Genomic DNA, 26,769 nt, shown 5'->3' with positions numbered 1-26,769 from the left:
AAGGCTGAGCCAAGCCACCCTACCAAGGAAGCTCATTGTGGCTGCTTGTATTTGTGTTAATGAGAAGTACTAGCAGTGTGAGGATTTTTATCGAATCTCTCTTTTCTAAAACCTGTGAGTATAGCTGAGATGTACCAATGTGTGTTTGAAGGAATTCACTGCAATGATGATGACATCTGCAATAGTGATGATTCACTGGGACCAACATCACAATGAAAAGCATGAGAGCACGAGAGAGCGATCACTGTGCTCTTCCTCCTCCCCTTCGCATCTCGTCTTTCCCATCATCCCACCACATCATTACCAGTCTTTGCATCTGCCTCCAAAGTCCCGACAAACCCTGTGTAGACAATGGGCTCCCCTCTTCGCTGCCGAAGCCTTTCATGAGTCCGCTATGTAAATCAGACTCAGCCTTTTTACCGGGCTGATTTCACAGGGATGGCACGGAGCCGCTCGCTGGCTAACTAGTCAGAGGGCATTTGTTCCAGTGAGGTTTCATGTAAAATGCAACAAGGCATGGGGTACAAAGACAGAGGAGTCAGACCTGCGGTGCGTGTCCGCTAGACAAGCCCAGCAACAAGGGAAGAGAGCGCTGTGAAAAATTTAACCACCCGCTGCTCCATAGAGTAGCACTGATGGAGACAGAGCAAATTTACCAACCACCTTCCCTGTGGGAGAGATGGGAACGTGGCCTTGATTGAACTTGAGTGGTCTTTGTGTTAGATGAATTATGGAGGCGGAGTAGTTTTTCCAAGACAGCTGAGCAGGAGATAAAGTGCAAGTATCATGCGGTGGGGTTTTATCAAAGTTTTATTTGTGTATGCTGAAACTCTATAATTCACTGTGAAGCCGCTCTGTTGTTGCAAGGCGAGCACGGCCCTTTGGGGGACAAGACAGAACATTGCTTTAGGATAAATGTTTTGATCATGACAGGGATGCACTTCAGGGCTGTATGCAGGAGACAACTGCTTTTGACTGAGGGCATACAGTGCTAACAAAACACAATGTCAAATCTTCTAATTTGTTATGTGAGGCATATAAAAAACACTGAATCATCCCAGAAGTCCTAAATGATTGTGTGGTTATACTGTATGTGAGGCACTAAATGATGCAAAAGGCTGAGACTTTTTAATGAGGAATACAATCAAAGCTAGAGTACCCTGCAGTTAAAGTATGATAACATATTATACATCAGATATTTTTATCAAATGTCCTGCCTACTTGTGTTTTACAACTTGTTATCCTTACATCTATTCAGTGCAGAGTACACCATGTTATGGCCTTATAGTGACCTTGTAAATCTAAATAAGGCCTGACCTCACCTTTCTCTCCACAGGCATCCTATACTGTGCAGATTCACTTCCTCTACAGCACGGCCCATGTTGTGCAACTGGCACACTCACTTTGCCTCCTGTAATTGATGGTCAGCATTCCAGAGGAGCAGATTAATGTTCTATATAAAGCTGCTGACTGGCATTCATGGCAGCTGTGATTTAAAGTCAGATATTACAGCCTCTGTGTCTCTTATTGACATCTAGTTCTGATAAGCACAAAGTCTATCTTGTAGAAGTGATTAAAAGACGCACTGGGACTGGACGACAGTTAGCTTCACTCATCATGACAAACATCAGATACTGCATACAGTTGACACTTAAAATGAATGCATCACTTATTCTCTAACGCACATGCTTGTTTACATGTATGCAAAGATGGTTTTTCATTGGTAACATTATACCTACCAAAGTAAAGGAGATCTAGGAACATGATGACTTTGTTACAGCAAAGTGATCAGAAAAAAGGTCAGGTATATTATGTCATAAAAATATCATCAATTGTCACGGTATAGTATGCAATAAAGATGTCAAAATCGCCATAGTAGAGTTTGCCATGAAACCTGTTATGAAAAAAGTCAATGTTTAGTATGCCATTTAAAGTGTCACAACATATATCACAGTACAGTATGTCAAGAATGTGCAAGAGCTTAGCCAGATGATCTAAACCACTTTATTAGAAGGGGGCATTGAAAGTGAGTGCACCTTAGATGACAGCAGTAATCCCTCATTGCACAGTAAAACCAACTATGCACGTCTGCTTAGTCATAGGTGAATTGATAGGTTATAGACAATGGGAGGTTTGGGGAATAATGTACTGTTCTCTCCCAAATAACATGCCCTGTCGGACTTCTTCTTAGCGATGACGCAGTGTTCCCAGATCTCAGCAAGTCATTTTGTGCATTATTATGTTTTTACAGATAATTATGAAAATAAAACCAAAATTGTAAGGAATCAGAATTATGTTAAATTTCGGTGTCCTACATAAAAGTATGAATGCTTTGGTATACAATCTCGTTCACTAGGATAAGGGGACTTTTTTTTCCATTTAAGTTTATGTTAATGTCTTATGCTTATCAGAAAAAAATATTTACCACAATTTCCCATGAGCTCAATGTAACCTCCTTTGCCTTTGGAGTTTTTTTTCAATGAAAGAACAAAAAGGAGAACATTCTCCCATAAAGCCACCACAGCTCAGAGTGATAAGGCCTTCGTTAGCAGAACTAATTTACCGTGCTAATTCCACTCCCCTCCTGAGTCTAGTGAGGAAATTAGCAAAGCAAATTTACAGTTGAGATACTACGCCACATCAGTGTGTAGAGCCTGTCCAGACTCATGTCTGGACGTTTAGTTTGCAAATACATCATGGCCATCGACAGGAATATTCTTCTACTGTGATAGTTTGCAGATCAATGCAGCAGCAAATTGAATTGAATTAGTTAAGCTGAACGAATCTGAAGTGGTCACAATACTGGAACCTGATTGGCTGACAGCAGCGGTTCCTCAGATCAATGAGGTTAACCTGCCGAGTCAAGGCTTCCCAGTTTAACTGCTGCATAAGGGCCTGACCGGGCAAAATCACTGTGTGTCCAAGTGAATACAGAGAACTGCATCTTGGACTGACGACGTACTTAAGTCTATATTTCAACACAGAATGTGTAATAGTGGGTCGACAAGGCTAATGTACCGAATACCTGGTGGCTGATGACAGAGGCTTTAGCACAGCAATAGTCCTGAAAACTTAAGTCTCCTACATATCCTGGCCACCAGTGGCAGAACTGGTATTGACGTTAATGGAAGAGACTTTGCTGATATCGTTTTTACACCTTTGTAGATTGATCGTAATGTTGCTTACCATCCAATGAGTATACATTTTCTGTATTATTCCTTTGTCATATTGAGCAGTCTGTTTGTGAAATGTCAAAGTGAAGTGAGATTTAAGGACCAGGGCTGGACTTAACCAGAGACCAAAACAATGTGCTAAAAGGGGCTCAAAGCTTGTGTGCAAGATGAATTTACATTTATCCAGAAGAGTCCTGGCTCTCTTATGAGTCAACATCATTATGTGACTGGGACTGCCACTCACCATGATGGACCACTCCCTTCAGGCCGTGGATTATGGGGTCTACAGCGGGATTGTCCTTCCCCCCCACCTGAGCAACACGAAAAAAAGATACAGTGAACATCACATAGCATTAGTATTCATAGAAAACATTGCTGCATACATTAAAGGTTACACACGCTGCTTATATGATCTGTAATATGTAAATCAGACATAATACATTTCTGTTGTTTTTCTATTAACAGTCTCCAAATATTGAATATTTGTCTTTGCTACAAGAAATTATTTTGGCATTTCTGTTGTTTCTAAATATGCATGTTTATTTTCTTTGTGATGTAAAAGACGATCATTTACCTTTATTTATTTTACATATCTTTGTGTTTGTTAGTACTACCTACTATGTAGTATACCCTCTGCTGCTGCAGCGACTCAATTCCTAGCAGTCATGAAGTGTCAATTAATCTAAGCTTATTATTAGCATTTGTTCCAGTGTGACGAGGGATATCCTGGGAGTCAAGAGAAAAAGTCACGGAATGTATCAAAAATTCACGCCTAGGTGCTAACTGTTCAAACTCAACTTAACTGTCATCACAAATAAAGCACTATTTTTCTACATTTATTTCAGAACATTCGCAATCATCGCTCAAAATCAGCAGCTGTTGCACTGGTTTGCGTCTCTCTCCAATTTACTGTCCCTTCACTTCCTGTGGACTGCTATAATGGGCGTAATGGATTTAGGGCCGAAAGCTTGAATTAAAAACAAAGAAAACAATCTCTTTCACTCTGTTTCTGTTCTATGGATGGCGCCTCACCTAGTCACGCACCCCCCAATTTAGCTGGACTCACATTCTTTCATTTCACAGCACAAACAAATGCCCCTTGATTAGCAGTAGGGCTTACAGTTTTCATATGCACAAATGTTTAGACACCAAAAAGTTATAAATTTGATTGTGACAAAGGAGGAGCAGACCGTTTATGAGCAAACACTGTGTTTTGCAGGGCGCTGTCACGACTCAAAGAGGCTGGGAACCACTGATTTAAAGGATGCATATTTGTGGTTCAAAGAGCTTGTTTAATGCATAGTCATAACAATAGTACAGTACCCTGCACCTGTGCTAAATCAGAAGAAAGAAAAGGGCAATAGAATTCAAAACACTCCTTGTCTATAAACCCCAAGCAGCCTTGCTCGACACTAACTCTCGTGAGGTAAGGGGGGTCCTGTTGCCAGTTTTAAGTATTTCAACTTTAATGCACAGCTAAAAATGGAGACTGTGTGACCACTGTGGAGCCAGGTGGTGTTCCATCAGAAAATAATTCTCTCTCCGCTAGTCGCTATGTGATCGACCCCCTATGGAGGGAGCTTGTACAGCTGATAAAGTGAAAAACTGAACAATAAAGTAACCTAAGGGATGTAGAAACAGTTTAATTGTGGCAAACTAGACATAGTTTCTAACTTACCCCCATCAACACACACACACACACACACACACACACACACACACACACACACACACACACACACACACACACACACACACACACACACACACACACACACACACACACACACACACATTGTGTAATCATTCCAAATAGCAAAAGTTAACAACTGGAAGTGTAATAAAGAGCTTGTTTTTGGTACAAGGCAAGACAGAAAGTAGGTGAGGGAAAAAATGTGTGTGTAAAGGAAAGAAGATTAAGAGAAATAAAGGCGGCCATGGAGACACAGAGAGAACATGACGTACAGAGAGACAGTGAGGAGGAGAGAAAGAAAGGGAGGACAGAGGGAATTAGCGTTTCATTATTAATGTTTGTCTCTGAAAAGCCCACAGGCTCGTCCCCCGAGATCCTCAGCCACCGGGCCTCACATCACAATGTCCTACTCTTTCTCTATCCACCCCTTTATCCCCCTTCAAATCCTGTGTCGCTCGCTCTGTCTCTTCAATCCTCCCCACAACTCCATCTCCCTCTTTCTCTCCAGGGACACTGCACTGACGAATCAGAAAAAAGACAACGTGGTATGATGTGACATGTCCTTATATTTCTCTCCACCGCCACTTTTCTCTCTCTCTCTCTAATCGCCTGTCCCTTCCTCCCACTGTCATCCATCCAGAACCCTCACTATGTATCCTCTTTTCTCCTGACTTCCTTCACCTCCTGTGTCTTACAGAGACTCCCCCCCCCCGCCCCCCCCGCCTTTGGCAGCATTAACTGCTGATAAATCAATGGTATAATGGATGCAATTGTTGGACTTCTTTCAAAGAAGACACATCGGAGTGCAGAGTTACTAATTACATCGATGACCAATTCGTCAGTAGATAGTGTAAGACAGGGAGAGAGGAGGACAAGGAACTCTGGCATTGTTTTGCTTTTATTTACCGGTTAGTTTCAGAACTAACAAATGGACAACTGGCCTTCATGTTGTTCTTAGATCTAGGCAAAAAGGATAAAGGTTTTCTGACATTTATTAGAGCAAGACTACAATAAACCAGTCTTATGGTCATGTTAAATAGACTAAACAATGTGGGTCCTTGTGGTTAATTCAGCGCCAAGCTAATAAATATTTGGCTTTCTTGTCAATTGTAGATTGAAACAAAGAGATTGTAGGCCTTTAGTGTTTTCCTGTTGTGGGTCGAGACTAAAAGCAGTTGGACCTTCCAGTCATTGCTAGGTACAGACCAAGGCTTCAGGAGACTGGGCCTTGTGACCATCCTTAGACCTAGGCTACAGGAGACTGGGACTTGTGACCATTCTTAGACCTAGTCTTCAGGAGACTGGGCGTTCTGACCATTCTTAGACCTAGGCTTCAGGAGACTGGGACTTGTGACCATTCTTAGACCTAGGCTTCAGGAGACTGGGACTTGTGACCATTCTTAGACCAAGGCTTCAGGAGACTGGGCCTTGTGACCATTCTTAGACCAAGGCTTCAGGAGACTGGGCCTTGTGACCATTCTTAGACCTAGGCTTCAGGAGACTGGGCCTTGTGACCATTCTTAGACCTAGGCTTCAGGAGACTGGGCCTTTTGACCATTCTTAGACCTAGGCTTCAGGAGACTGGGCCTTGTGACCATTTTTAGACCTAGGCTTCAGGAGACTGGGCCTTGTGACCATCCTTAGACCTAGGCTTCAGGAGACTGGGCCTTGTGACCATCCTTAGACCTAGGCTACAGGAGACTGGGACTTGTGACCATTCTTAGACCTAGTCTTCAGGAGACTGGGCCTTGTGACCATTCTTAGACCTAGGCTTCAGGAGACTGGGACTTGTGACCATTCTTAGACCTAGGCTTCAGGAGACTGGGACTTGTGACCATTCTTAGACCAAGGCTTCAGGAGACTGGGCCTTGTGACCATTCTTAGACCAAGGCTTCAGGAGACTGGGCCTTGTGACCATTCTTAGACCTAGGCTTCAGGAGACTGGGCCTTGTGACCATTCTTAGACCTAGGCTTCAGGAGACTGGGCCTTTTGACCATTCTTAGACCTAGGCTTCAGGAGACTGGGCCTTGTGACCATTCTTAGACCTAGGCTTCAGGAGACTGGGACTTGTGACCATTCTTAGACCTAGGCTTCAGGAGACTGGGCCTTGTGACCATTCTTAGACCAAGGATTCAGGAGACTGGGCCTTGTGACCATTCTTAGACCAAGGCTTCAGGAGACTGGGCCTTGTGACCATTCTTAGACCAAGGCTTCAGGAGACTGGGCCTTGTGGCCATTCTTAGACCTAGGCTTCAGGAGACTGGGCCCTTGACCAAGGCAGGGGACGCCCAAACTGCTCCCCAGGCACTGTACAGTAGCTGCCCACTGCTCCTAGGATACAAGGATTGGTTAAATGCAGAAGCTAAATTTCACATTGTGTGCTGTGTACATGTGTGACAATAAAAGATATGGCATTTCTTCTTGTTCCACTCTGTGGGTTTGTTGATATACTGTAATCATAACCACATCACACTGTCGAACACAGTTGTTGCTTATTGGAATAGCTACAGTCATTTTGCTTTCAATGTTTTCACATCTCCACTGATTTTCAAGCAATCAGGTTGGACATCACTGCAAGCCATTCAAAACACCGTAGTTTCTCCCTCAAAGCATTAGAAAGTTGCAAACATGGACATCATTTTGTTGCAGTGCCATTGTTGTCCTGCATTGGAAAATGATCAAAATTCAAAATCAGCAAGAAGGGATCCTGTTTTTTTTTTTGTGGAGGTCGATGACAGTGGCAGTCAATTCTTCAGTGTGAGCGATGTTGTGTACTAGTTGAACAGCGGTCATGCAGGGAAGGGGCGGTCAGGATAAAGCACACTTTCATCACCCAATCACAGTGAAGAACAAAAGCTTCATAGATTCAAGCATCAACAATAAGATATCTTCTGAAATTCCTATCAAATTCCTAAAAAACAACATACGGTAAGTCTGACAATGTCTGAATGTAAAGAGTTCTGCTCTGCTGCATAGCTGCTGAGGCTAATGTTACCTCAGGTGGTGAGCACTGTGCTGAATTGGAAGGAGCTCAGTGGTGGTTTAGCGGTGTCGGCCTACTGCCTAATTACCGTCATTGGATTTAGAGCAGAATGAAGTGGTATGAGGTCTACTATGTCTAGAAACCATACATTTCATCATGCTGTTCTAACTCCTGCTGAATACCTCCACTGTGACACAGCTAACTTTAATGGGAAAAACTTCCCCTCAAGTATGGAACCAATTCAAATGAATCTCAAGGTTGTCTAGAAATGAATACACCCAGGACTGAGACTTACTGAGGATGTCTTCATATTATTAATCTATTTTTGATAAAAATGGGTTTCTCTTGAACTTTTGGCAATATTTCAATACCGGAGTCAAGTGGTGCTTGTGACACTTGACTCCGGTATTGAGGTTAAGAGTATATGGGTAATTTGTTGCCATTTGCCTTGAGTACTTTAAATAAAAGGTGTCTATGAAGTGAGAATCCCTGCCTGCTTTTCTGTCAGGTCTCCCTGGGTCATAAGTATTCAAGCAGCCCCTCAGTTCAGTAACTTACAAAAAAGATTCACTTCATTTGAAGCAAAAGACTTTGTACCAAAAGTGACACTGCTAACAACCTCTGCTACCATTATCTCACATTTACTGTAGGATATAAAACTGTAGAGTACAACTGTGCATTTGCAAGGAACCATAAATTATTCTGAGGTAAGGGTTCACTTTATGGCAAGCACGGTTCACAACCTACAGTCCTCCCAATCAAACAACAAAATACGTTGTTTATCCACTCTTTTCAAACTACACATAGAAGCCTCTTTTGATTGCTCTGTGCCTTCCAAAACCCTCATGAAATTGAAAAATGAATCCATTTGCAGGCCCTCTCCCCCTAAACCAGTGGTTTTCAAACTTTTTCTGTCACGCCCCACTTTGGAGGAAGAAAAATGTTCGTGCCCCACCGCCCCAACAAAATTGTAACAAAATGGTCCATGTTGAACTTATATTGAAATAACAACATTTTGTGACTCCTCCATCTGTGCTTTTTCAAATAATAGAATAAAGAAAATTGCAATCACTTTCAAGTAAACCAGATTGCTCCATCAGACAAAAACAAATACAATGTGCAATCGCTTTGTTAGAACAATGCAAATAAAGTTCAATCTGTGCAAAAAATAACTAATATTTGGCAAACAACTGCTTATTGTGGCTGCAATTCACCTGTTTTGCACTGAATATCTTTACAAGATAATAATAAAGTGCAACCTGTGAAAAACTAAACAAAACAAGTTGAAATATTTGGCAATAAAGAGTTTTACTGAGTTTTACACTGCATATCTATTCAAAACAACAATAACGTGCAACCTGTGCAAAACAAAACTAAATGAGTGCAGGTATGTGTGAGCCATCAAGTGTTATCAGTATCAGTGGCTGCAATGAGCTGCTTTCCACTACAAATCTTTTTAAAACGGGGTTGCAGACTTGATACGGCCACTCTCACTTCATGCTCCATGTTGAGCTTAGATCTGTATTTAGTTTTGAGAGGCAACAGCAGAAAAGCCGACCTCACAGAGGTAGGATGTGGCGAAGGGAAGCAGAATGCCCACAGCCCTCTGTCCGATGAGTGGATGCTTCCTCTCCACACCGAGCCAGAACTCACTCAGTGTTTGAGCTGTAAACCTCAGCCTCCGGGTAGAGTCGGACGTCATCTCCATAATGTCTCTTCATTTTGCACACTGAGCTACACATGTGAGTCGCCAACGATCTTGGCGTAACGTAAACATTTACACGAAAGTACAGGCATTTTGCCATGTATTTATTAATGACTTAGTTTTATGTCCGTGTACTTTGTACTTTTGTAATATGTGAAGTTCTCAATAAAGTTATTGAAAAACAGTTTGAGAAATACTGGCCTAAACAATGGAGTTTTGGGGCTGCACCGCTTCTCCAACAGTGCCCATGGGTAATGCATCCTGCGGAGGCTTCCGCTCAACCCTTTTCAACCATGTTGCATTCGGACATAAGCGACGCCGGCTGTTATTGAATAAGAAGCTATGTTTTATGCATGTTTGCCATCCAGAGGGGTTCAATTAAAAAAACTAAAAATATTGAAATACAAAACTGAAATCCAATCCAAATACCTGAAAAATCAGTGTTGGGTTCAAAGATGAACTTTGTTAAGGCTAGGGGAACTTTGTTGTCATGGTAACAATAATAAACACCTGGTTAAACTGTGGTCTTCATTTAAAAAAAGACTGTTGTCTTGGCATTGTACGTGAGCAGCAGTCTCCCATGTTAAAGTCTGATGGTTTTTTAATAGTAATATTAGTAATAATAAATAATATCATAAGCTTGAGGGCATTTTTGAAAGACGACTGGGGGCATTATGTGGTTGGTAATGAGGGGACATCTAAAAAACCGCCCTTTCACCAGAGGTCCGGCTCTTGGTCCTTCAGATTTGCAGGAGGTTGGATTCATTCGACCTGAGGCATCGGGAGGGGGTGCGCTGGTGGAGGAGGTTGGAGAGGGCAGGTTGTTGACGGCCTTGCCGGCGGTGAGTAGAATCTTGAAGTATATCCTCTGTTTAACTGGGAGCCAGTGGAGGTAATGGAGGACTGGAGGGACGTGATCACTTGAGGGGGTACTGGTTACTAGGCCGAGTAGAGTTCTGTAAGTACCGGAGTGCAGCAGTAAAGGACACTGAAACATGTACTCCTGCATGGATAGTGCCTACATAGTGAACATTAAATGTACTTTAAAAATCACTGCTTCACATGACTCAGTTTTTCATGACATCAATCAATGTGATCAGGATGAGGCTGTTTAGATAAGTGTCTTAATTTATTTTCCTCTTTCCTCTTTCCTTGTCTAAATGGGCTCTTTTGTCATTGTGTGTGACTCACCATGTGGAGAATAGGTCAAGTCTCATTCTCTTTGTTCTGTATCTTCTGCCTCCTCTCATGCTACTCTATAATATTAAATGATGTACAAATGGCCCTAAACCATGAGAAATAAGAAGTGGGATTCTCTTTTTAATTTAAGAAACAAAAAGTAAAAAGTAGAGTGAATGTTCCATGTGATTTACATCCCAGCTGAGCCTTGGTTTTTCTTATTGCTGCCTCTAGCTGAGTGTGTGGAAACAGTGGGGGCATGCAGCGCCGTAAATAAGCAAATAAAAGGCCAATGATAGCTGTTTACAACTGCCATCTATTTCAATCAGAGGCTGCGGTGCAATGGAATGCTGGGTCATAAAAGCGTGACTTCCAGGTTCAGCCGAGATGATGGGCCCAATTTGTCCTGTAACACGAGTGTGATGATTTCATTAATACATGACACAGGAGCAACGATGTAGCCGCTGCAGAAACACACTGATGGAGGGGGAGGGACATGCTTACAAGTGAATGGAGGCACGCTGAGGAGGAAGAGAAACAATCATCAATTACAATGAAGAGTTGTAAAAGGGTTGTTTATGGGATGTTGTACCGGACTGCATCAGGGTTCTATTTCATCTTCACAGAGGGTTTTTCTATCAGTGACAGCAGACCAGCTACAACATGTAAAGGCCTTCATCACATTTCAAGTATGATCAAGTTTCACTTATGAAGATAAGATTAAACTCATTCTATTACACAACTCATTTTGATTTCCTTAAAATATGCTTTTAGTTTGTTTCTCAGTGGATTACAACAGAAGTACAGGCCTCTATAAGGGGGGATGATATCGATGAAAACTTCTATCACAATATATTTAATTGTAAATTGGGGAGATGAAATATTGTGATATAGTAAATGGAAATTTAGTTAAAGATTGACTTTAATCATTTTCAACCTGGACCCTGTTTCCCATGTTTTTGTGTCGAAGTGACTGATGGGGGAAACAATTTTTACGGTCGATTATTGAATAAGAACGTCACTGACAGCAGCCAGAGTACAGAAAGCGTAGCTCTGTGTTATTTGAAAGACTTTCAACGTCATGGCCGAATATTAAGATTAAGCAATGTGGACGCGATATTTCAGAAAGAGACTTCTCCGAGCAAGACTTAGACACGATAGCAAAGAGATCGGATTAAGCGAAGGGTAAAGAAAAAGGTTTTATTTCTCTGTCAGGTCCTTTCCATAATGTTGTCAGACACTTATAATAACAATCTGAGCTTGTCAACGTTAGTGAACGTATATTGGCGGTGAGGATTTGCCTCGAGCGATTACATTTCAGCCAATTCAGTGGCTGATGTCTGCAGGTGCACCCAGACGGGCCAGTCTGCACCCCCCACATCGGGAAAGTGAAAATGAAACGGTCAAGCAAAACAACTTTAGGTTCAAACAACAAAAGTACTTAGTGAGGGTCAGGAAAACAATTTGAGTTGTGTTTCAATAGGTACGTACGTTACACAACAACAGTACGATTTATCGTCCCCTAAAGAGGCTTTGTGATGAGCTTTCGACTTCGACCTTACCACTGCCAGAGTCGGAGATGACGGAGAAACAATCCTCCTGCTTCCCTAATGTCAACAGGGTTCAGTGAGTCAACAACTAACACATCATTGTAGGCTACTATAGTTTGTAGGCTGCACAGTAGCCAGAGACGGCAGCCACCAATGGAGCCTCCGGCAAAGAAAGCAATGTTACAATTGATGTCTCCATGGCTTTGAGCCCCGTTTTGTTTAAGACTGTAACATGAGTGTGAACATGTTTTAAACTTTTAAAAAGACAAAGCACAGTTGTGTGTTATAAAGACGGAAAAGCATTAAATTGTATGAGGCGGGGGGTTAACTACAGCCTACAGGTGAAAAGCTTTCTATGCCATTAGAACTGATGGAGCCATCTGGCTGAACAGCAAGACATTTTCAATTTCACCAGAAATATTCTGGTGAGGAGTCTTATTTAAACTTGACATATGGAAATGGAAGAAATAACTTGTAGCATGTACACACTATGCAAGCATGCAAGCAATTGTATATATGCTATGGCAATCCAGAACTATCGCCAACAATGGCCCACAAAAACACAAGCACATTACAAATGTTCAAGTTAATTCGCACACATCATGCCTCGTTTGTGTGTGGTATGAATTTATTTAGTTAATGTTAATTGAGCACTGGAACAGGCCAACAATTGACTTGAAGGCGACATGATGTATGAAGGAATGAACCACCTCTGTCTGTCTTCACTTGGCTGAAACCACATTCCTCTTAGTAGTAATCATTTTGTGAAAGAAAATTGTGATCAAATGTCTTCAAAAATGACCTTTTTTTTTCCATAAAGAGAATTAGATGTTGACGAGACAAAACTGAACTCATTCATTCTTCATTCTTCTCCCCAGACTGGAGCAAAACAAGCGCAGAACCCTCTGTGCTATTGTGCACATCAAACTGCTCATTATAATCAATCATTCTACAGTTTCTGCTGCAAATCAAAAGGCAAGGCAAGTTTATTTGTATAGCACATTTCAACAACAAGGTAATTCAAAGTGCTTCACATAAAACCATTAAAAGCATCAAAGCATAAGGCAAAAGAAAAGGAGATTTAAAAACAATTAAGAACATTCATTAAAACATTAAAAAACAGTGTAAGAAATAAAATACAGTAGTAAAATGCAGAAATGCAGGAAATTGATTAATATATTAATTGAATGTGGTTCAATTAAAGGCAGCAGCAAACAGAAAAGTCTTCAGTCTTGATTTAAAGGAGCTGAGGGTCTCAGCAGACCTGCAGCTTTCTGGGACTTTGTTCCAGATGTGTGGAGCAGAACAATTGAACGCTGCTACTCCATGTTTAGTTCTGACTCTGGGAACAGAAAGTAGACCGGTCCCAGACGACCTAAGGGGTCGGGATGGTTCATAAGGTAGCAGCAGATCAGAGATGTATGTTGGCCCTAAACCATTCAGTGCTTTATAAACCAACAGCAGGATTTTAAAGTCAATTCTTTGTTGGACAGGAAGCGAGTGCAAAGACCTCAGAACTGGAGTAATGTGATCCCTCCTGGTCTTAGTGAGGACTCGAGCTGCAGCGTTCTGAATCAGCTGCAGCTTTCTGACTGACTTTTTACAGAGACCTGTAAACACACCGTTACAGTAGTCCAGTCTGCTGAAGATAAATGCATGGACAAGTTTTTCCAAATCCTGTTGAGACATAAGTCCTCTAATCCTTGATATATTCTTCAGGTGATAGTAGGCTGATTTTGTAATTGTCTTGATATGGCTGTTCAGGTTGAGGTCTGAATCCATAACTACACCTAGATTTCTGGCTTGGTTTGTGGGTTTTAACATCAGTGATTGAAGCTGAGCGGTGACTTTCTATCGTTCGTCCTTGGTACCAAACACAATTACTTCTGTTTTATCTTTGTTTAATTGAAGAACATTCTGGCACATCCAGTTGTTGATTTGTTCAATGCAGTTACCCAGCCCTTTTATGGGATTATAGTCCCCTGGTGACATAGTTATGTAGATTTGTGTGTCGTCTGCATAATTATGATAACACACTTTGTTGTTTTCCATAATCTGAGCTAGTGGAAGCATGTAGATGTTGAACAGAAGAGGCCCCAGTATTGAACCTTGGGGAACACCACATGTCATTTTAGTCAGCTCTGATGTGTAATTAGCTACAGACACAAAGTATTCTCGGTCCTTCAAGTAGGATTCAAACCAGTTAAGTGCTGTGCCAGAAAGTCCCACCCAGATTTTTAGTCTTTCTAGGAGTATGGCATGGTCGACCGTGTCGAATGCAGCACTGAGATCCAGTAATACTAAGACTGAACTTCAGGCATGTTGGACACTGACACATTGAAAACAATTCACGCAGTTCTGTGAAATCATCACATTATCAATTAAAACTTCTCTCTCAGCTAATAACTGCCTCAGGACCCTCCCTGACAGGAAGGTCAGTCCACCCCCCAGGTTTCCATCCAAAACCATGAGGAACCTTCTGACCTGGAGCTCCACACTTTAAATTACAGCGCAGGTAGACGTGGGGCTGTGATCACCAACATGATGTTATAGTCGTACTCCAAGAATTTAAAAAAAGTTATCTTAAAAATCATAATTACCTCCGCTCAGGAGAATATATTTTCTGTTCGGTTTGGTGGTTTTGTGTGTTTTTTTTCAGCAGGATGACAGAAAAACTACTGGCCTGATTTTATGAAACTTGGTGGAAGAGTGAAGCATCAGCCAAGGAAGAACACATTTTCTTTTCTACTTTTATTGTATATCTGGCACTATGGTGGTGTTTAACAGCAAAAGGTTATCGTCACTTTATCTTTATATTGTCACTTTGACTTTATATATACTTTTTTTTTTATATACACACATCCATACATACATACATACTTATGCCCAGAAAACATGATGACCTTTGGAACTTGAACATGTCCAAAAAGGTGAATTCTATTCATATCTGAAACTCTGTGCATCCCAGACAACAACAAGTATACACTCAGGAAAGCTCTATACAAACTGTGTGATGGTGTGAGCCCAGTGTTTAAAAGGTGTGAATGTTTTGGATGTAATCGGCTATGATTGCAACACCCTCCAACAATCCCACCTATGACGTATAATAACATATTCTTGCTCATCCCACCCAGTGTGCTTGTGTGTCACAGGTGTGCCCGACGAGCCAGGTCACGACATTCCAAAAGTGTGTTTGGCAGGAGCACTTCCCTGCAGTCTGTTCACAACATACAGAGCAGGTGTACCAGCTTGAAAATTTTCGATATGAAAAATGTATTTGCTGATGTCAAGAAATACAGTGCAATGTTGGGAGTTTTTTGAAAAAAATAAAAAAAATGGTAACACTTTATAATAAGTACACACTATGAAGCATTAGTTAAGTATGAGTAAACACTTAATTCATCATTTATAAAGCATTGTTCCTACAAATGTTTTGTATCCAGCCATGTTCCCCTGAAGGAGAATCTTTGTTTGTTTCTTACATGAATGAATGGCTGAGAGGTTTGTATTTAACAGTACATTGTTTGCATCTTGCAATAAATATTGATATGTTCTTGATCACTTTGTGTTGTGTGTTTTGAGGCACTGCTGGCCTTTCAATGTCATTAGTAAATGCTTTATAAGGCATAAATAGACCTCACTTTAGATGAGGTCACATAAAACACTTTACTAAGGACTAGTAACTACCTTAATTAATCATGAATTAATCATGAATTCATCATAAATTGCAGTATTAATATGCGTTTATAAAGCATATATTAACATAGTCCCTAACATTAGTGCATATCTAAATCATTATATATAAATGCATGAATAATGTACATCTAAATAAGTTCTTAATCATTTACTAACACTTTATAAATTATCTAATTAATCATCTACAACTCCTTAATAATTGGTTTGTAATATATATAATACTTCATTTACAAATGGGGAATCCATCATTTATAAAGTATGAAAACACAATCATGACTGTTGTTATGAACTGCATACTAATGAATTATTAATGTAGGAACAATGCTTTATAAATGATGAATTAAGTGTTTACTCATACTTAACTAATGCTTCATAGTGTGTAGTTATTATAAAGTGTTACCAAAAAAATGTAGTTAAATTGTTATTTTTTAATTCAGCCATTTTAATGAAAATGGAAGAAGAAAAAAGAGAACCGCTAAGCTCCAACCGCTTAGCTTACTGTCTCTATGGAGTGTTGTGTGGGAGGCTACTGTAGTACAGTGCAGCCTGGTAGAGGACACATTCAGGCTCATCAGTCCAGAAGCAGAGCTTCTCCCTCAACAGGACTAATCAGCATCAACACAAGGAGGCCCAGGAGACACAGACACACATAAATATACTAGCTCACAGAGCTAAAATGTACAGTAGATGTTTTAGTCACATGGCAAACACTATTTAAGTGATGAAACTCTAAAAATAGTAGAACTGCAACTGATAGAACGATACAACGATGCTATCTGCACCTGACCCGGTCACCCATTAGATACTTTATTAGTAAGTAGATTTGTTGCCTCAACCTAACCACTTACTTATGTTGCCTCAACCTAACCACTTACTTATGTTGCCTCAAAATATCCAAAGTACTTCTGTTGCCTAAACCTAACCTAGTACTTTGTTGCCTGAGACCTCTCTCAAACTCCATTCTCCTGGATGTAGTCCTGAGTTTGACACTTTCATCCACCACAACCTACACCGTACACATACTTTGTCCCTCTTTATACTGCTACATCTTCTGTTACTACTGCTACTAATACATTTTGGCAGAATTGCTAAATTTGGTATATTTAACTTTACCGGGTGTAAATAGACAAATAGCTGCAGCGTGATTCTTACCTGGGTGCAAAAAGACACTCAATAAAGGTATTCACAAAAGCATGCACATTCAGACGATAAACACTAGGTGCCGGACAAAGAAGCATGTAAATGACGGAAAAAACGAGCATCACAGAACCTGTGTTTTCTTCCTTACAAAACAAAGAAAGTATTGGGCATGCCTCATACACTCTCAGTTTGAGCCTGTGTTCTCAGGTCACCAAAGACAAACTGAAGCATGCGAAGGAGAGCGAGCAGCACCTGCATGAATGAAAAAAAATGAACTTCTGAGGCTGGTGCCCACACACACACTTTGCATAGGAACAAGCACACGAGCGCAGACTGTTGAGATTCATCTGCGAGGGCCAAGTTATTGAGGGCACGAGTTCAAATCAATCTTCAGGTTGCGAGCTGCAGCTGCACAATATGATCAGGTTCAGAGGAAATGTGTGCGTACTGCCATATCATAAATCAGAAGAATTGTGGAGGGAGGGAGAATAAAAAGAAGAGATAGAGTGGCTCCTGTGCTGGAGGACGCTGGAGCTTTACCTTTCAGTAAAAAGGGAGCATTTCATCGGCTGCTTCGGGCTAAACAATTTCTCCATCTGCCTACTCATCTCCTCTGTTTTGTCATAGCTGCAAAACTATCCATTCAAACTGCTTACTCATTATATTGGCGACACATGGTCCTCCAGAGAATTATTACCTTAAGTGACCCCACTGACTTTTCCTCTAACGCCACCCTCAGGTCAACATTTGAGACGGTGTGAGCTCTTATACAGTAATCTTTTATTAAAACATTAAAGAAATAGTGAAATAAAAATTGTGTTATTGTTGTTATTAATCTATTGTTATATGTTTACTTTATATCCCCCCAAAAAGTATTAATATAATCAAATTCATATTTTCTTTATCTTCCTGTGAATGTAAATATATCTTAAATGACTCATCATTCACTGAAATGGGATTTGGGTAAACCGTTATCCATACCAATCAAATAAAAGCACACATAGCTCATGGATGGTGGTAGCTAGCAGAGCTTCCATGAGTCTGAGGTGTTTGTCTGGATATCTGTTGGGAAAACAAAACTTTGCTTCTCCAAAGAGTGTGGTCGAAGTCACAAATTCTGCTTTGCTGTGAGACGTATAGAATGCACAGGGACAACGTCCTTTTGGGGTTAACAAGTCACAGTTATGAACTGACCTGCATGCACAAAAGACAATGTCGATGTAGCACTGAAGTAAACGTGGAGGCCACTGAAGTCCACGTTTACGGTCTCATTTAAAAGTGAATGTGCAGTGGAAGCCAGCGAATCAGTGAGCAGATGAGGAGGAGGAGGAGAATGAGCAGAAAGAAAAGCTTTTTGTGCAGCAGGGGCTGCTATTTCTGTACAGAGGTGTGCGTGGATGCAGAGTTGGAGCCAGCAGTGACGGGATCATAATGTGAATGACTTCACAGCAGTACTGTGACGAATGTCGAGCTAGAGTGATGTAACAGTGGCATGAACATATGACTGTTCAGAGTGAGGTCACATACCTGCGCATGAAAGTGAACTAAATCAGAATTGAAAAGATCAGATTCCGGGGGACTTGTGATGTTCACAATGCTATAAAAAATACAGATCTGAGTCGTGTGCAAAAGAAAAACAGATTAGGACCACTTTAGACATATACACAGCTGATAGCCAGGGAGTGGAAGAGAGACTGAAGTGAGAGGGGGAAATATTAACGGGGGGTTAATGGTCCAAGTAAGAGTCCACTTAGGTAATCGATGGCCTCAGATTAACTTTCTATTCCTGCCAATTGAGAGTGTTCGAGCTGACAATGATCCCAGTCCCCCACAGCTCCACTAAACAGGCCTGAGATCACTGCTGGTGGCAGGAGAGACTGATCTTGATCTACAGGTCTTACAGCTCATAATCACACGCCATGACACACTCACACACACATCATCGGGGTTTAGCTTCCGGAAAAAAACCACCGCTAAAAGCAAACTGAGGAGAGAGACGAGACATACAGTTCACCCTTTTGAGGATATACAAGCACACACACACTGACCTCCGACCTCATCCTCCTCCCCCACACTAAACTCATTTTAATGCTAATTTTAGTATTTCAAGTTCAAGTTTGATTTAGAATCCACAGGCTCATATTTACATCAATAAATAAATATGACCAACAGATGTTCTTGTACTCCATTGGTTTGAATTTATGTAAATATTGACATAATAATACTAACAATAAAAACAACATAAACAATAACAATAATACTACTACTAATAATAATTCATTGAGTACTCTCTATTGCTTCTGTTAATATAATTGAACTAGGTTGAACTGTAACTTAAATGATAAGAATTGTTTAATTTTAGCAACTTACCTTTGGGTATTTCTTAAAGATGCCGAGTAAATTCTGTTTAATAGTCTCCCTCAGCCGTATGCTTTGGCCATTTTTGATGGATGTATTTCTGCTCAGTCAAACCCAGAAAACGTTTGAACCAATCGCAATTTAAAATCTTAACAACAGCTCATTATTAATGAAGAATACGATATTATATCGTCCCACATTGTCAGCTGAGCCTCCACAGACTTTACACAGTGAGCTCAAGTCCGTCTGATAAGACTTCAGCTAAATGAGGTTTTCGCAAAAGAACATCAAAATACTAAACCCTACAGTTGGCCTACATTTCCATGTAAGATAACGAGACAGAACTGTTTTGTTTAGTTGTCACAGATGACAAATAAACCAGCTCAATGATAAACAAATAATGACGAAAGTTTAGTTTAAGGATGATCCTCCAAACGTGCCTGTTCCTCATCTTTTAATAAGACTTCTGTATACATGCTCAAATATAAACTGTACGGGAAAAATAGGCTCCTACCTGAAAAAACACGGCCATGGCTGCGATGATCCTCTTCTGCCTCAGAGCTGCACTGAGGCTGTCAAAGTCATCTGAATTGTACATGTAGATCTGCATCTGTGACAGACAGAAACACACAGGTTAGGTTGGGGGACACACATTAAATCAAATCTTACCGACGCAAAGACACTACAACAAATGGTTCTGACATCTCCATCACAGTTAACAACTGCTGATATCACCATCTCTCTTGGAATTTGTATAAGTAGCCAAAATGAGTGCATGTGTAAGAAGAAAATAACTAAATAGTAAATGGACTATGCCCCCTGCCTATCAGGACTAACTAACATTCATACTACATTCACACGCTGCAGGAACAGTCTTACCCAAGGACGCATCAACATGGACTAGCGGAGCCGGGGATCGCACCGCCGTTCCAACCTGCTCTACCACTGAGCCACAGTCACCCCTGATTGTATCATGTATCAATACATTCTTTACTCTCAAAAAGGTTGGCGACCCCTGCTTTAAACGGAGAGCTACTTCAAGGGTACCGAGTAGTACGAAGAGCTACTTGTTTGATACAAACTTCCTGAATAACAAAGTTGCACAGATCACCTTTTAATAATAATAATAATAATAATATATGTAAAGGGACTGTCTGATCACATGTTAATGTTAATTATTCCTCACAATAATTATTAGCAATGATTGTGTAGTTTGTTCAAAATCACACCTGTTATATTTTTGTACAACTTATCACTTCTAACATTTTGTACGAAATTATGAATTATATCTTCACATCATGTCTCGTCTGTACGAACCACTACCTTTGTAACATTTTTGAACAAATCATGAACTCTGTCCCATGTTTATACAAATGATCAGTTATGTAAGATTGATATCAGAGTGATATCCCGCCAACCCAAAGACGAGGATTCTAACCAATTAAATGTAGTTATACAACGGTGACTGGGTCCGCCCACTCAGTGTCAAAAAGAAAAACTACTTGCGAGGAGCAGGTGAAAGTTTTGAGCAGAAGAGCAGTGATGCAGTCCCGCGCTAGGGGACGCCCTCACGCTCAAAGCATGGTTTTCTCCTCGCAGGCTGCAATTTTGCTCGCGCAAGCAGAGATATTCTGCGCGTGTGATGTGAAAGCACTCGTCATAGTAATATACGCGCGCTGCTGTTTAATTTGCAAGCGCGGGACCTCTACACACGTGCGCGCGTGGATCTTATTTGCGCTCTGGGATTTTGACAGTGATTTGCCTTCATACTAGTGCTATTTTAAAAACATGCCTTGCGGGCGACTCACGTGGTCCCTGCGGGCGACCAGGTGCCTGCAGGCACCGTGTTGGCTACCTCTGCTCTAAATAAAATACTACTGCGTTCTTTTACAGTGAAACAATTACGTTTCCAGGGAAATTTATTTTTTTAAATGTGTTTTTGACATATCACAAATACATTCCTAAACATAGTCCACAGAAGTCCATGAAGGGAGGAGAATGGGTCAACACAGGACTTTCACCCAGGGTACTGTAGGCCTACATGTGTCCCATGTGTAACCAAAAGACAACATTGGCTCATTTGAATGTATCACCTTAAATAACGTAAACAAGCTTTACTTTATTTCTTTAAAACGGCTGATGTCTCCACGCATTACACACCACCTCTCCAGGGGTGCATAATGCAGGGTGCAAACCTGTGCATCAACCACTAGACCAGTGGTTCTCAAACTGTGGGGCGCGCTCCTCTAGTGGGGCGCGGTGGTATTACAGGTGGGGCGCAGGGGGAAATGCAGAATCTTTTTTTTTTTTTTAAGTAATTAATCAATACATGGCAAAATGTATGGAAGCCCGTTTCCGCCACTGTGAGGAAAAATTACAGATCCTGTAAGTCATTATAATGAGATACTATCTCATAATTATGACTTAGCATCTCATATCAGCCAATTGTAATAAGCTATTTTTTGCCAAATTGTAGTTATTTTTTGCACAGATATAACTTTATTCGCATTGTTCTAACAAAGTGATTGCACATTTTATTAGTTTTTGTCTGATGGAGCAATCTGGTTTACTTAAAAGTGATTGCAATTTTCTTTATTCTATTATTTGAAAAAGCACAGACGGAGGAGTCACAAAATGTTATTTCAATAAAAATTCAACATGGACCCTTTTGTTACAATTTTGTTGGGGCGGTGGGGCATGAACATTTTTCTTCTTCCAAAGTGGGGCGCGACAGAAACAGTTTGAGAACCACTGCACTAGACTAATGAGCTGTTGTAGTCTTGATCGACTAAGATTTCTTAAACTACTGGTCATTATTTTATGCATTTGTATGTTGAATAACTTATTTCAAAGAAACTGATGTAACCAAGTGGAACAGACGGGGTGAAACTATTGGGTCCGCCGGACCGGTAATGGGGTGCACGGGCCCTGATTAGCTGAAAAGATGCACCTGCTGGCAAATCGCGTGCTTTGTCGTTCTCTCCGGTGTCACGAGCGGGTGTGCTGAGTCTGCTCTCTGTCTCCGCCGCCACGAGCGGGGGTGCTGAGTCCAACTACTTGCTCTCCCGCAACAAGCGGAGACATAACGTGAGGCCGCATGATAAGGTGCGTCGGTAGCGCAGTGTCTGGGAGGCATCCGGTACGGAGGGGACAGCGTGTGTTTGGGGGATGGCTGATGCAGGTATAGATATTTAGAGTGGAAGGGTTTTTCTTTATGTATGTCGCATGCTGGGGAGATTGGGTACCATCAAGAAAGATGTAATGTTGTATTTGTGTGTTTTTTAGAGCTTCCTGAGCAGTGCACCCAATGGTAGCTGGGGGCAATCCAAGTGGGGGTGGCTGGGTTGCTGAACATTCGGTGGGTTGAATTTGGGTTTGTTTTCCGTTTATTGGCAGTTGTTTGTGATTACTTATGTTTTTGTTTTCATTTCTTTTCTAGTTAGTGAGACGCTGCCATGGTTTGTTGTTTTGTTTGTTTTGCTTTAAATTGTTTGTGATGCGATCTGAGCGCATGGTCTGTGAACTCCTCCTGCCCGCTAAACCAGCTGTCACTGGTTACTCCACATAGTTATATTTGTACCAATAAAAGAGTTGTATTTTCATAACCCTGCTTCCTGTGTGTATATGCCTTTACGGTGTTTTGAACCGGGTCTCTGTGGCAACGGGGTGCTACACTTATAAGCACAAGATTGAAAGTGGGGCTTTGTGCGACTCACTCTCTCTGGAAGCCAAGACCGACACCATGCTGCTGGAGACCCAGGCCGTATTGCTGGACCCGCTAGAGAAGGGGTTTTCAATGAAAATGCAATGCTCTTTTCTCCTTTTAAGTAAAATAAGTTCTGCATTTAAGAATAAATGACAGAAAGATTTTGAAAAATGTGCATCTTAAAATAAAGTACTACATTTTAAAGAAATTAATTTCACTGAATTGTCCTGCAGCTTTATATTCAGTTCATTCAGGGTGAAGTGATGTCAACCAAGAAAACATATAATATGATATCATTTTCTAATAAGAGTGTGTTCATGGACTTTCTGTGTTATTAAACCAGTGATTTTCAACCAGTGTACCGTGAGAGATCATCAGGTGTGCCGTGGGAAAATGTCCAATTTCACTTGATGAGTCCAAAAGAATATTATTTAGTTGTTGCAAATACTTTGCCATTGTTGAGCGTCTGAGCTGCAATATAGTGTCTGGCTAAGTAATACATGCTCTTCCATGCCAGTGGGGGGCAGTAGGTAGCGCAGTAATGACGTGTTCATGTAAGACAGTAGAATGAAATGACGCGCGGGAGAAGTTGCGGTGACAAGACGAACAGCGATGGAGAATTATTTGAAAAGGAAAAATGCAGACTCTGAACTGGGCCCTGGACAAGATAACCCAGATGAAAAGCCTATAAGGATCAACACTTTGAGAGACTTGTCATTAAATTGTCAGTATGTATCCGGCCCTCGGTACAACGGCCCGCCAGAAAATATATGTTTATCATAACTGGCCCGCCACACCACAGAGCTCCGGGATGAAAAGTGGCGATGTGAGCTGGCTTTATGTGCAACATAACGAAGCATCTCACTGCGTTAACCTGCAGCTTCAGGGACGGGGATGTGTGATCACAGACATGTGTGATGCAGTAAAAGTCCACCGCTGTGTTCCCGACTCCGCGTGTTGCTGATAAACTGGATGCACTTGGCACAGAGTTCACTCTGCGATTTACCGACTTTGCAGCTCAGAAATGTAAATCTGAACTGCTCAGCAATCCGTTTGCAGTTGACGTGGAAAGAGCACCTGTGGAGCTGATAGAGCTCCAGTGTAATGACACTCAAGGCAAAGTGTGACTCTGAGGGCGCTGCACAGTTTCCAAGCTTCACCCCCGAAACGATGCCTCAACTCCGCCTCCATGCTGCTCAAACGCTCTGCATGTTTGGAAGCACATACCTGTGTGAGCAGCTGTTCTCTGTGATGAAGATGAACACAAACCCACAGGAGTCTCACTGATGCACCTTCACTCCATCGTGAGGGTTTCCACAGAACCTAACTCCAGATATTAATGAACTGGCAGCCAAGAAAAGACACCAAACATCTGGCTCTGGTACGTATGCATAAAATAATGTAACCTACCTCAACATGTATTCTTTTTGCACTTTGTCCAATATCCCTTCTATCCTGTTTATTACATGGTGACTCTATTTGGCCCTCAACGTAGTCACAATTTCTTATTTTGGCCCTCTCTGTGATTGAGATTGACACCCCTGGTATATATGCTGTATTATGCTAAAAGGTGTCATTTTGTAACGTTGTTGGTGTGCCGCAGGATCTTTTTAATGTCAAAAATGTGCCGCGGCTCAGAAAAGGTTGAAAAACACTGTATTAAACCACTTGTTTCAGCTCTATCCTCTCTGGTAACATCATTGTTGGACAGTGAAGTCATGAGTTAGGATTCTGATCATATTGGGCTCTTAGATCATTTATTATCTGTGACTTCATTGTGGATGTGAGTGGGTACGTTTGCTCAAAAGATTAGTGCTTTGTCTCTTTAGTGGCACTTCACATTGCTGCTTTTAATAATCCTCATGGTCTCTGAATATATGAGACATTCAGGTTTTAAACTCTCCGTAGGAAGAATGAACCGATAACAGTCTGTTCATTGTTGGTTAAAGACTCTGGTCTCTCTGGTCTCTCTCTGGTCTCTCTGCTCTCTCTCTGGTCTCTCTCCCTGGTCTCTCTCTCTGGTCTCTCTCTGCTCTATCTGGTCTCTCTCTCTGCTCTCTCTGGTCTCCTGGTCTCTCTCTCCGCTCTCTCTGGTCTCTCTCTCTGGTCTCCTGGTCTCTCTCTCTGGTCTCTCTCTGGTCTCTCTCTGGTCTCTCTGGTCTCTCTCTCTGGTCTCTCTCTCTGGTCTCCTGGTCTCTCTGGTCTCTCTCTCTGGTCTCCTGGTCTCTCTCTGGTCTCTCTCTCTGGTCTCTCTGGTCTCCTGGTCTCTCTCTGGTCTCTCTCTCTGGTCTCTCTGGTCTCTCTCTCTCTGGTCTCCTGGTCTCTCTCTGGTCTCTCTCTCTGGTCTCCTGGTCTCTCTCTGGTCTCCTGGTCTCTCTCTGGTCTATCTCTCTCTGGTCTCCTGGTCTCGCTCTGGTCTCTCTGGTCTCTCTCTGGTCTCTCTCTCTCTGGTCTCCTGGTCTCTCTCTGGTCTCTCTGGTCTCTCTGACCACTTTTCTCTTCCTGGAGAACGTCATGTGAAATAACTTCTCTGACTCATGTACTATCCTCCAACTACTCGGCCTGTCGCCCGTCTCCCCCTGTGTGTGTAAATCTCACTCGAGTTTGGAAGTTTATCAGAATACACATATTTGATTGGCTGAGCAGCATCACGTGATGTGATTTACAACGCATGTAACTGGTCGGTGTGTCTCCTGGACTGCGGAACGAGTCGTAAAGGATAGAAAAACTGTGCCGGTTAAAACAGAAGCGCTCCGTCAATTTGAATATTTCTCAATTATCTATCAGTTTTAGGGGTCGTCTGGATCCGGATCCGGACTGCGGTCCGCCTATTAGTGACCCCTGCCCTAGAGGGAAGGCAAGCACGGGAGAACCAGGACTGAGCGGAGCAGACGGTCAGACCCTGCAGCAGCAGAAGGAAAGGTTTTCTAAAGGGAATTTGGTTCTCTGAAACACTACCACCTTTGTCCACAAGGACCGCCAAAATCAACACAAAATGAAATGTACTTATTATAACTTTAAGAAATGACAATGTGTAATAAAACAATTGGACTTCAGCCTTTTGACTTGAATTCCTTGATATCCTGTTCAGGTCTAGGCTGATATTAAACCTATTTCAATGAACTGGACAAACTAATTATTATTATCAAATGTATTGAGATTACATAAACCCAGCCGCAGTAAAGGTGATAAATAGAGAGTAAATTGTCAAGAGATAACCAGGATGCAGCCTGAAGTCAATAACACTGGGAGATGGACTTGTATGATGCGTTATTGCTCAGTGAAAACAATGAGAACAACTCTCAGAAAACTGGTCAAACCACTCGTTGTCATGGTGATATGGAGGCATGACGCATTTAGGCACACAGCAAATGTTGAAATGAAAACACATTATGCGTGTCTGCATGTTTATTGAAACTGTGTTCATATGCACATGTGTTTACATAGTTTGCAGTGTCTAGAAACACTGCCTCCCTGCATGCCAAGAGCACTTCTGTGCTCTTTTTCCTCGCCAAGATCAACACTGCCAATATCACTTGTCTAGCTCTTTCTCCAACTTACTAATCCTCACATAAAGAGCTCTGT

The 26,769-nt window shown here is 41.6% G+C and overlaps 1 protein-coding gene across 1 annotated transcript in view; it reads right to left on the bottom strand.

Moving 5' to 3' along the window:
- The window catches only part of LOC142955279 (receptor-type tyrosine-protein phosphatase gamma-like), a 542,528-nt gene that overhangs the window by 165,718 nt on the left and 350,041 nt on the right, over positions 1-26,769 (bottom strand). Inside the window, exons 5-6 of the mRNA XM_076096741.1 lie at positions 19,993-20,088; positions 3,418-3,484 (exon numbers count right to left, since the gene is read on the bottom strand). Of these exons, the coding sequence (XP_075952856.1) occupies positions 3,418-3,484; positions 19,993-20,088 (163 nt within the window). The remainder of the gene's footprint in view (positions 1-3,417; positions 3,485-19,992; positions 20,089-26,769) is intronic.

Source organism: Anarhichas minor, unplaced genomic scaffold (assembly GCF_050575085.1).
Source record: "Anarhichas minor isolate MPS153535 unplaced genomic scaffold, ASM5057508v1 ptg000023l, whole genome shotgun sequence".
In the NCBI taxonomy this organism is placed as follows: Eukaryota; Metazoa; Chordata; class Actinopteri; order Perciformes; family Anarhichadidae; genus Anarhichas; species Anarhichas minor.
This window is presented reverse-complemented; position numbering and strand designations above follow the sequence as displayed.